We start from the raw sequence: 12,417 nt of genomic DNA on the forward strand, positions 1-12,417 counted from the left end.
CTCCTTAGGGTAGTGATAAAGCGGGATATCAAATCCAAGCTCTTCTTCTTCTTCTTAACATTATCTATGCCCACCAGGGCTGGTGGGAGTTGCAGTCCAAAATATCTGAAAACCACCATATTGGAGAAGGCTGCTCTGTACTTTATTAATTTCAGCAGAGAGGATGTTTTTGGCCACCTTTTAGCAGAGTTTAAAACTTTGCATTTATAATAAGGAAAGATTAGAATCATCATCATCATACTGATTGGAGTCTTCTTGTACTCATGCTATGTTATTATTGGCAGGTGTAGTAAATAAATAAAAGATTTTAATGCAGCTGGGACTGCGTACAATTTGTCCAGGCTTCTCTGATAAAACACAAAATGGAGAAGAAAATGAGAAACAACCCAGTGGGGACTGAAGAAGCTCAATGGGCACAGAATACTGGCTGGCGGGGTGGGTGGGTATAGCTTAGAGTCACTTGTACCCTGAACAGAAGCATGGCACACTGCAGCATTTTGTTGCAGGACCCCACTTGTAAAGGTTAGCATTTCAATAATCCACTTGAGAGACCTATATCCTACTTAGGTCTCTCTTAATAGGTCTATCTTAATAGAATATGCATGCTGAGTACTGAAAGCCTGAGGTTCAATCCCTGGTGTTCACAGTTAACAAATTCCAAGGAGCAAGCTTGGCAAATACCATGCAGAGTAAAATAGCCCTCTGCTAGGTGGAGCAGTAGTTTGATTTCCTGTGATGCTGCTTGTAACATCCTAACAATAGTAGCATGAAGAATTTTCAGCAATCATACAGCAGTAGTCCGTAGCCTGTAATCAAAGCAAACTTGCTAAGGTGTGCCTGTTCTTTATAAACTTCAGGTGTTTTCAATTTGAAAAATTCTTAATTATTCACAATTAGAAGCCCTTTTTCCTCTTCCCAAATTCCAGGAGGCTCATGGATTCGACCTGCTAAACATTAAGGCTGAGCATGGTGAGTAAACAGCATATACTGTATCGGAGACCTCTACCGCTGCTGGAAATGTGTCTTCTTAGAAGTGCAGGACCAGACGTCAAACTACGTCACTCCCAAATGTTTCAGTTTTGACAGTTCTGACCTTTTCTGAATGTAAAAGGGTAGCATGAGATACATATAGTGGTTCTCAAGAAATCACTGTAGTAAGTAGATTGAGGACAGTATGTATTGTTCTTGTTCTGTTAGTGCAAGGATTTACTCCTGTGCAACAAAGCAGCCTGTGCTTCCTCTCACATGTGCTTCCTCCTCAAATCAGCTCTGGAGAATTGGGGGAAACCGCAGAAAAGATTTAGATACCTCCTTCCCCTGTTCCATCTTAAGACTACAACTAGACACACACTCCATGGGTCGAAAATAAGCCAAAAAAAATGCTTTCTCCTTGCTCCCACTAACGCCCTCAATATTCTGTTTACCACCTAGCCCAATAAAGACTTCTTAAGAACTCAAAAGCTTGTTAGCTATTTTGTGGTATATTGATTGGCTTAATAAAAGTATTGTCCTAATTTGGATTTTTTTTTTTTTTTTAATGGGTCAAAATGGTTACCTTCACTGCTTGTGTCTTCCAGTCCCCCTTTCCTCCTGCACCTTAAAAAAATAATACTTTTCTCTGCTAGGTTTGAATTTCTATCAGCAAGTGAAATTGTTGAACTTCATCAGAAGAGAGGTCCATCAGTGTCGATGCTACAGTTGCCAGGAGAAATTCCAATCGAAAAGGGAGTTGGTAAATCATATGGAAGAGACCAGACATATAACACTTCTGCCAGCCAGATCCATGTGGGATCAGCCACAGTAAGAGTGTTTTTGTTTTTCTCCAGTGTTGTGCTCAGTGCATGATAGTGACCTGGTTTGCACGGCACAGTAAGCCAAACTTTAGCTTACAGAGTCCATGTGAATGTGCAGCCCCCCACCCACCCACCAGAACGGAACTCACAGCCACTTTGCTGCACCCCATATCTTTTTTACTGCCCTAAGAAAAATAAGCTTTGGCTTAATAGTGTGTCCTTTGAACCCAGACTTGTGGTTAAGTTCTCACTAACCATGATCTGTAGCCAAGAGCAAACCTTGGTTACAGGTTGTAATTAGTGCAGAGACAGCTTAACCATAAACACATTAAGCCAAACCTTGGCTAAGCTGAACACATCAGTAAAAAGTACTGGGGAGCAAATTATCTGGGAGCTCCTCTCCTGGAGCCTGCAAAGTCTCAGTAAGTCATAGTTTGACATACTGTTTCATGAGAACCAGCTTAGTGTCTTGTAAATGAGACATGGATTCCGCATTCTCTGCCCTTGCTGTACCATATGGGCCTGCTTTGTCTTTTGCGAAGACTTAATAAGTGTTATGCGTAGTATCTGATAGCCACATACCTCTAGAGTAAAAGGGCGATAGAACAGACTGCAATGTCCGCTTTGCTTGGGTATTCCCCAAGTGATATAATACAAGGAATGCAATATGCCCGTTGGTGAGTGCATGACTTTTACCAGGTTATGGATAAAGTTAGAAAGTGAGCTGTCCTCGACCACAAATTTACATTTTCACTTTGGCTGTGAGTAACAGACCCAACTCCTGCCCTGCACCCAGAACTCACAGTGCAATGAGTTGGATGGAACCAGGTCATTACTCCAAGCGGAATAAATCAAATACAGGGTGGATGTTTAGAAATAATATACAGTATTATTACCTTAAACAGACCATAAACTCCTGCTAAGATTTCTAATAACTAAATGTTTTGATTTATGTGGAAGAAAACATACTGTGCATATATTCTTGCCCATCCAAATATTGAGGCTGCTTCCCCAGCAATGTGGGGAGCAGTATTAGGAAACATGTTTAAATATTGCACTCATGTGGGAGGTCTCAAATTATCTCTCTTTCCCATGCGATTGGCACCCGCCTACATGGTTGTAATATTCATATGCATACCCCACACTAGGCTTTGTCAGCTGGGATATGCAAACAGTAAGGTAATGCCGTGTGGAAGCAGGACCAATGTCACAAGTTAAAAGCATGTTTGTAAAGGGGACTTTTCAGTGACAAGGTATGACGCTGTTCTTCACTGTTCTTTCCAGGTATTATTTTCCTACCTATGAAAACGATACCCTTCTCTGTACGCTCTCGGACAGCGAGGATGAATTGACAGCTGAAAAACAGAAAGAGGATGTGCCTGTCATCAGCGAGGATATTTCTAACATAGAGGCACTGAAACGAACGAGTGTGTTAAATCAACTTCTTTGTGAGGAGATAAATAATGGAGAACCTTGATAATTAAGTGAAGCATCTTTCTGAATACGCACTCTCCTCGCAAAGCAAAAGGTGATTTGGTAACTTTGACAGGCTGCAATAGACCCACTCTGAGTGAGAAGCTAAAAAAATAAATTAGAAACTAATCCTATGTTCTTATTTTAGCCTGACCCCCTCCTTTGGTAATTCTTCACAGAACTCTAGCCCAATGGTTGCCATCAATTTGATTTGAACTGATTTTATAATGAATTGATTTTAGAATGCTGTATTATTTTACTTTTTAGCCGCTGTGAGCCCGGCTTCGGCTGGGGAGTGCAGGATATAAATAAATTATTATTATTATTATTGTTGTTGTTGTTGTTGTTGTTGTTGTTGTTGTTGTTGTTGTTGTTGTTGTTGCAAGACAATGCACATTTACTGAGTTGATCTGCATTCAGTTAGGCTTGCTTTTGAGAAACCGTTTAGGATTGCAGCTATAGCGCTAGATACAGAATTAGTTTAGCTGTTGGAAACATGCTGTCATGTTTATTGGTATGGATGCTTTTTCAGCGGAACATCTCCAATCAAGCAACTTTTATGCCTGCTGATTTACAGCTGTAAACAGGAGACAACCTAGCCCCTTATGTATACTATGTCGTAATGTTTAGAGTCTGATTAGCAGAACAGGATTTCAGCTTCCTCCATTCAGATCAAATCTCTTGTTTAAAACCGAATACAGGAGATAATAGAGTGAAGTATTCATGTTGAGACTAATTTCTACTCTGGAATGCTCTTAGGGCCCGGTCATATGTTACACAGTGGTATGCGAACTGCTTCCTTGTCGCTTCCTCCCTTGCTGCTTACTTGGACGCAGCATCATTCAGGAAAGGCCAGTGATGCAGTAACACGAATCTGCCATGGACATACATAGGCTTGTTGTAACAATGAGAGGAGAACTTGATCTGGACCAGTGAGAGGCCGGAGTGGAAGGAAGCTGAAAGAACTGGGGAGAGTTCCAAGTCAAGGGGGATGGAGGTGGGAAAGGGTGGCTGGGTGGAGGTTAGAACTGAAAAGAAAAGTTCTGGAGGAAATAAGCAAGGAAGGAGGCAAAGGTGGCCAGAGACCAGATGTAAAGAGAATAATTCACCAACAGTAATTTAAGAAACGTCAAGAACAAGAACTAACCCTCTTGACTATGTTCTGCCTCCACTGTCGGAGGCAGCGCGCTTCTGAATACGAGTTGCTGGAATTTGCAGGAGGGGAGAGTGGTCTTGCACTTTAGTGCCACCTGCGTGCCTTCCATAGGTATATGGTTGGCTGTTATGAGAACAGGATACTGACTATTGGCCTGATCCCGCAGATTTTTCTTAGGTTTTTATGTAGCTACACTGAGGGGGACCAAACTGAAGAGGGAGACAATATTTGTTACAGAAGTGGGAGCAGAGTGAGTTTGGCATTTCGGAATTGTTACAGTTCTGCTTAGGGTAAATAACACTGTTTACTGTTGACCAAGCAGCTTTAGACACCAGCCAAGTGGACCTGCAACTTTAGATAGCATCCAGGTGGACCTCATCCAATTCCCTAAAGGCCTAGATTTGCCACAACTTCTTTGTCTTATTGGCCAAGATTTCCATGTTTGGGTAAAATGTATAAGCCACCTAGCTTTAGTCCGCAGGGCTCCAAATTCCCTGCTTTGTTTATTTTTAAATACAGTGGTGCCTCGCAAGACGAAAAGAATCCGTTCTGTGATTCTCTTCGTCTAGTGGTTTTTTTGTCTTGCGAAGCAAGCCCATTGACGGATTAGCGGATTAGCGCTTTTAGCGGCTTATCTGCTGATCGGATCAGCTGATTAGCGGATTAGAAAAAGGGGGGAGGGGAAAAAACCAGCAGGAACTCACAAGACATTGTCGTCTTGCGAAGCAAGCCATAGGAAATTCGTTTTGCGAAGCACCTCCAAAACGGAAAACTCTTTCGTCTAGCGAGTTTTCCGTCTTGCGAGGCATTCGTCTTGCGGGGCACCACTGTACCTTTTTTTCATTCCTGCTAGGAAGGTCAATAGCCACCTAGCCAGATTTGGCAAAGAGAGAATGTTTTGTGTAAATTCAGCCAGTGATTTCATGACTGGAGTGTGATTAGGACTAGACATGTGTATGACTCACACTTTCACCTGGTGCAGAGGAGCGGCTAAGTCTTGCTCAATTCCTCTTGGCTCCAGCACTTGGCTCAATAGTTCAGGGTTAGACCACATGCTTTGTGTGCAGAAAGTTCAATCTTTGGTATCTCTTGTTAAAAGGATTAGGAAACAGGAAAGATACGTAAGTTCAAACACAGAGCACCACTTCTGTTCATAGCAGACAGTACAGAGGAATTAGCCGGTACCAGAAGCTTCCTATGGATACAGTGCTGTTGCCCCTTTCACTTCTTGTGCTCCAGAGATTATGAATTTTAAGAAGACGGGTTGGAGGATGTTCTTGTAGTGTTAGTGAGAGGCTCATGGGGTGTTCTAGATCTGTAAAATTCTTATTTAATTTAAAAATATGGTAAAAATAAAAATTGGATCAGAATTTTTCCATGAGTCTAGCAACATACCCAAATACTCAGGTTTCCAGCAGGGGAGATGCTCCTCTGCTGCCTAAGGTGCGATGGGCGGAGACATAGAATAGGGCCTTTTCAGTGGTAGCTCCAGGCTTTAGACTTCTCTGCAAAGTTCCCTTTGTGTTGTTGTTCTTCTTGAGAAGCCATGCCAAGACATTGATGCTTTGATATGATTTTGAACTGGGCAAAAATAGAATGCTTCTGGTTTCCTGTATTCTTGTGGCGTACATATTACTGCTTAGCTGTATATTTGTTTTTAGTTGGGTGTTGTGTTGATGTGTTATTTTGCTGGTATTACACTTGTTTCAGGGTCTTACTGTGCCAAACCAATAGCTAAAAATACAAGATGGATAAGCACACAGACAAACCTCTGTAACAAACTGTATCTTGGAAATATGCAAGACAAAAGCTTAAGCAGATTAATTTATAGCTCCCCCATGTTGCATGTCCACAGCTAAGGAAACATACCAGGGTTTTTGTTTTGTTTTTGTTGGGGGTTTTTTTAGGAGGGATTCTCTGGAACATAGGTAACATCCAAAATGAATGGATGGTGAATGCGTTTTGCAGCAAGAGATGGTTTTATATACTGTACGGCAGGAAAGGAGGAAGCCAACTTCAGAGAAAAGCCAAGACTTCAAAGAAAAGAACAATACTTTTTTTAAAAAAACACCAACTCTTCAGTGCTATCTATACTCAAGGGGGTGGGATCAAAGCTCAGTGGCAGCAGAGCACATCCTTTGCATGCAGAACTTCCATGCTCAGCCCCTGACACCTCCAGGGTTCTTTTTTAAATACTTTTTAAACAGCAAATAGCAGGTTTTGGAAAGATCTGAACCTGAGACCCTGGAGAGCTGTTGCCAGTCAAAGTAGACAGCTCCGTGCAAAATGGACAAGTAGGCTGACCCTAGTATAAGGTAGTTTTCTTACGTTCCAGTGAAATTGCAAACAATGGTCTGTGACTGAGCTTCAGTGTTTTCATTCTCCGCTATCTTGTGTTTCATGGAATCATAGAATTGTAGAGTGGACCCCAAGGGCCATCTAGTCCACCCCCCTGCAATGCAGGAATCTCAACTAAAGCATCCAACTTCTGCCCAAAAAAACCTCCAGGGAAGGGAAACCCACCACCTCCCAAGGGAGACAAGCAGTAGGTTTTTTTTATTTTCTATGCATGTGGAGTGCATTGTCGTAACTCAAGGTGCAGACTTCTTTCCTCCTCCGGTCCGTATTTCTAGATGGTTATTCTTCTGTTTTGTCTGCGAGGCATAAGATCAGTATTCTTTACAATACTGCAACTTGGAAATGTGTAGTTGCTCCCATGCCATGTGAAAGAGGAACACTGGTGGTTGCATTGCCTTTAGTGCATGATGGAGGCCACAAACACCAAATTTTGGGAAATCTGCAAAGTAATATTCTGCTACAGTTGTACCACTGAGTGGTTACAAAATCCCACCATAAAGCAGGCAAGGGGAGAGAGGCGACCTGGTCAGGTAAGGCAATAAACAGAAGCTTGGTGGAGGTAGAAGCAGGAGCTGGGACTGCCATCTTTACCAGTAACTTCAGTCCAACGCTGGAAGGGAAGATTTGCCTCTATCACAGGCTGAGTGAGTTCCAGCTACTCAGCCCTCTCTGCCTTTGGTAGGAGGTGCTGTCTGTTAGGTGGTGACCAATCACAATGGCCAGAAACTGCCACCTGAATAATGCTATCATCATCATGTACTATCTGTTCCTGTGCTACACTTTTGAGTCTGATTTTTTTTTTAATTGAAATATCTTTTGTTAATAGGTGGCCACCCTAGTAGTAAGTTGCTGTAAGAACGTTTGGGCGCTCTAAAGTGGGATATAAGTACTATAAATGAATAAGTAGTTCTTAACACGGCGGCAGCAAGTAATGATATAATCATTCTGTGAGGATGCTGGAAGTAGTCAAGCCAAGGTGACTTTGCCATCTTGTGTTTGAACCCTATGCAGCTAGTTTTCAAGAAAGCTGTTTGTACATGAGAAGACTCAGATATTAGTTCAATATCAAGCTTAAACTTGAGGATTGGAAAGCTACAGCTTGTTCCCACCCCCGTTGCCTTAGGGATGGAATCTCATGTTTGGGCAAGAACCAGGTTGCCTAGGCAGAGCTGACAAATCCATTCCTTGGACATACTGGAAAATGGTATTTTATTACTTATGGATACTAATCTAGTAACCTGCTGGAGGGAGAAAAAACTAGAATAATACAGTGGTACCTCGGGTTAAGTACTTAATTCGTTCCGGAGGTCCGTTCTTAACCTGAAACTGTTCTTAACCTGAAGCACAACTTTAGCTAATGGGGCCTCCTGCTGCCGCTGCGCTGCCAGAGCATGATTTCTGTTCTCATCCTGAAGCAAAGTTCTTAACCCAAGGTACTATTACTGTAACCTGAAGCGTATGTAACCTGGAGCGTATGTAACCCAAGGTACCACTGTATAGTGAAAAACTTAGAGAGTTTTGGGAGAAAAATGCCCCATGAAGGAAATGAATGCAATAAAATTCAGTGAACATGTTACTTCTTGCATTGCTGCCATGCTACAGCCACATCATGATTGTGGAGGGTTCTAAAATCAAAACTGCCCTTTTGACCATTGGCATCTTCCGCTCAATCCACCTGAGCCCATCTTCACATGTAGGGGAAGTCCCTAACTCAACAAGGGTGTTGTTGTTGTTGTTGTTGTTGTTGTTGTTGTTGTTGTTGTTGTTACTGAGTTTATATACCATCCTATACCTGGAGGTCTCAGGGCAGTTCACAGAAAAGATCACAAGATATATAATCAGAATAAAAATAACAACCCAATAACCCCCCCCCCCAAAAAAGAGCCACATTTTAGAAAGGTATAGGATGTCAAACAGATCAACCAAAGGCCTGGTTAAAAAGGAACATTTTTGCCTAAGGTGTATAATGAAGGTGCCATGCAAACTTCCCTGGGGAGAGCATTCCACAGGTGGGGAGCCACTGCAGAGAAGGCCCGTTCTCATGTTGCCACCCTCTGGACCTCTCGAGAAGGAGGCAGACGAAGGAGGTCCTCAGAAGATGATCTCAGGGTCCAGGTAGGTTCATATGGAAAGAGGCGGTCCTTGAGGTATTGCAGTCCTGAGCCCGTCGGCTACCCTCAATTGGTTTAGGGAGCCAACCAAAGCTGTCCCCAGGGTGTGGCTGTTGTCACATGCTGACAGCTTCTAGGAGTCACAGGTGAGAGCTGAGTGCAGGGTGAGGACCAAAGGTAGACAAATTACCCCAGAAGGAGCACGATCAGAAGCCTATATAATTATGTCAGGGTGGCTTATCTGTAGCCTTCCAGATGTTGGACTGCAACTCCCATCAACTCCAAACAGAATGGCCCAGGGGTCAGTCTGAGAACACCTGGAAGTCCACAAGTTCCTCTTCCCTAATTGAAATGATATGACTGATATAAAGAAGGTAGGAATGTCGTCACAAGGTGTCATTGATGGTTATATGGAAAATGTCAGCAAGTTCTCAAGCTGTTTTAGTTTAACCATATAAATTAGCACAGGCACAGTTTTGAGCACACAATTTTTTTTACTACACTGTGTGTGTTTTGCAAGGAAAAGAATTTGCAATCATGCTAACAGCTCTAAAGAAGAAAGTAAAAGACCCCGACTTTGGTGGGATCGTTGACCTTTAAAGCAGGAAAGATGACACAAAAGCTTAAGGTGAGAATTCATATGCAGAGATGTGGTTGATATAAGCAGGCAGGTGTGAAAACAAGATATTAGTCATCTCTGATCACCACAAATTGGAACAAGTTATCTTGACAAATCAACCATTGCTGAGTATCCTTGAGCAAAAAGAAACAAGAAGTATGAGACCTAGAAATCCAGAGCAACGAGACACACAGTAGTACATGACTATCCATCTAGATTACATGGTTTCAACTACCTTCATAGTGACTCTTCAAATACAATTACAATATTGTAATTGAAGATATTCTGCTGAAACATCAGTAGAGAAATTATTACAGGCCACCCTAAGTGTGTCATACTAATGAAGGCATCTTGACATTTTGCTCTCCTTTAATTCTTAGAAGGTGTTCCCAAAATAATGGCGGAGGTCTAGTATTGTGCCAGACAGTTTTCCTCCATGAATTAGCAAATGGGCTAATATCAGAACCTCACCTTATTTTCCAGTTGAAGTTGGTTTATTACTTGCATCATAAAAACACATATTTAGGCAGCAGGGGATAGGTCCATCTTCTCCCTCAAGGAGGAGACAGCATGTGTGTTCATATATCATTCATTTATAACGTTTTACTTTTGAATAGAGGTACCTGAAGCTGAGCACATTGGTTTGTGGTCTTGCTACTGCTGAGTAGGGAAGGATGCAGTTGCTCCTTGGGGGAGGACCCAAAAATGTCACAAAGAAGGGATGAGGCAAGAGTGGAATAGGATGTTTGCAGGCTTTTTCACCGGTATTTCAAATACAGTGGTACCTCGGGTTAAGAACTTAATTCGTTCTGGAGATCTGTTCTTAACCTGAAACTGTTCTTAACCTGAAGCACCATTTTAGCTAATGGGGCCTCCCGCGCCACTGCTGCACAATTTCTGTTCTCATTCTGAGGTAAAGTTCTTAACCCAAGGTACTATTTCTGGGTTGGCGGAGTCTGTAACTTGAAGCATCTGTAACCTGAGGTACCACTGTATACGTGATTGCACTTAAACACGTGATGCCTTGAAATGTAAACCCCGCATAAATTGGGAGTTGTCTGTAGTTTGATGCGTTCATGACGAGTTCACTTGTGTGCAAAAAAGAGAAAGCCGGGAGTGTGTAAAAAAAAAAAAAACGCAATCAGAATTATGCAAAGCAAGGACCGTTACACAATTTGGTCAACCTGAACACTTCGTTGTGATCATGGCACTTGTGATTTTTTGGTGCAACTTGCAACACACACACACACGCCAGGAAAGCATTGGTTAATCCTTAATCTTGTCATGAAAATGCCTCTGGTTCCATCATTGTGGCTGTGCAGAGAACTGCTGACTTACGTCTGCCTGTGCAGATATGTGTACAATAGTGGCCTGAGGCAGCTGGCTCATGACAAATTGATGGCAACTTCCACAAACCCAGTGAGTAATTACTGAGCAGTTATAAAGAAATTGTAGCACAACTGCCTGTCACCCAGTCGTTATTTGCTGATTAATGAACTTCAGGCAACCTTTGGGGGATGTTCACATTTGTTCCTCTTTAAAAATGGTTGTTGGCACCTGTGACAAGTAACAGAAAATTACCTAGTTTGAAAACAGGCTTAGTGCCACAGGTTTTCTACATCCATTGCTGCCACTTAATACACTAACAGAAGCCACCCCCTCGGAAAAGCCATACAGAGTGAGGTGGTGCTTTTGCTAAGTCAAATGCTGCAGACGTGAAAAAAGAAATTAAAAGGGGTGCCGTGACAGGCACTGCTATTTTGCTTCCAAGGGTGGCAAACTAAAAGAATACCAAATTTAAGTGCAACTGTTCAAGGGACAAGCTATAAATGGTTGGGAAACAAGAGATGATATTTAATGCATTGCCTACTTTTTGACAGGCATTCTTCCTGAAGCTGAAATCCTATACACCTGCCTGGAGCTGAGTAAACATGTATAGGATTGCACTGTTACTAATTAAAGGTGATCATCAAAGGGCTGAGGGAGAGAATAGATTACGAAAGAGCTGGCACCCGAGGACTATTTTATATTTGTGCTTAAGAGTAAATATGAACATTAGAGACCATTTACATAAATAGAGAGTTTCTGAGCTTGTTTCCATGGAAATCAATGGGACTTTTTTGCCATTTTCCTCAGGTAAAAATCCCAGGTGAAGAGGAATAAATATGGCTATAACATAGAAATGGCTGTTGAAATAGGAATTGAAACATTCCTATTTCAACAAGAGCTAAATTGTTCCAGCTATTCATCACCTCCCCCTTTCTGGTTTGGATGCAAACAGCAATGCCTGTGTAATACACATATATGAGCATCTCTTTTCCTGCAGCAAAAACATCTTACACATGGATTAAATATAAGTTATATATATATATATATTAAAGCAATAACAAACCACATTGTTTAAAATAATTATTTCAAACCTGCCTAGTTCACAGAAGCTAATGAGTATTTAATTGTAGGCATTTTGACGCTTTTTGGTTGCATTTATATATAGCCTTTCTGCCAATGCACTCATTTATATTCATCGCTTAAAATGAATAGACATGATACAAAAGGGGGAAAGGGTCAAGGAAGGAAGCAGGAGGGGAAATAAAGCAATCCAGGCACTAATGCCACTGTAGGAAATAGATCTGGAAAACTGTGTGCCCAAATGGCAGTTGATCTTTGCTGTGGGGCGAGGCCTGGCTGTCTTACCTCTGCCTCCTGGGAGAGGAAAACAAAATGGCGGTTGGTCCTGGTTGAGTTGCAGTGGTGCACTTTGGGCCAGTGTGTTAGCTCCATGCTTTGCAGGGCCCACGGACACCTTATCTTTCAAGGCCTCTTCCCTCATTGAATCTACCTCCTCACTGCCACGAGTCCAGAATATTCCTCTCAGTAGGTCCCCTGCTATGGTGGGGACTCTTGGCA

The 12,417-nt window shown here is 42.2% G+C and overlaps 1 protein-coding gene and 1 long non-coding RNA gene across 3 annotated transcripts in view; both read left to right on the plus strand.

Annotated features, from left to right (window-relative positions):
* ZNF277 (zinc finger protein 277) overlaps positions 1-3,596 on the plus strand; it is a 38,602-nt gene extending 35,006 nt beyond the window's left edge. For both annotated transcript variants that reach the window (XM_081211734.1, XM_081211735.1), the window contains 3 exons: positions 927-969; positions 1,626-1,800; positions 3,078-3,596. In XM_081211734.1, coding sequence (XP_081067860.1) covers positions 927-969; positions 1,626-1,800; positions 3,078-3,270 — 411 coding nt within the window. In that variant the 3' untranslated portion in view covers positions 3,271-3,596. The remainder of the gene's footprint in view (positions 1-926; positions 970-1,625; positions 1,801-3,077) is intronic.
* Positions 3,597-5,258: 1,662 nt separating this feature from the next.
* On the plus strand, positions 5,259-11,847 carry LOC308596691. Its single transcript, XR_014012658.1, has 3 exons — positions 5,259-8,053; positions 8,281-8,517; positions 8,554-11,847. It is a non-coding gene; the product is annotated as an uncharacterized lncRNA (long non-coding RNA).
* The last annotated feature ends 570 nt before the right edge of the window (positions 11,848-12,417 follow it).

The sequence above is a fragment of the Podarcis bocagei genome (assembly GCF_964188305.1).
Source record: "Podarcis bocagei genome assembly, chromosome: 10".
In the NCBI taxonomy this organism is placed as follows: Eukaryota; Metazoa; Chordata; class Lepidosauria; order Squamata; family Lacertidae; genus Podarcis; species Podarcis bocagei.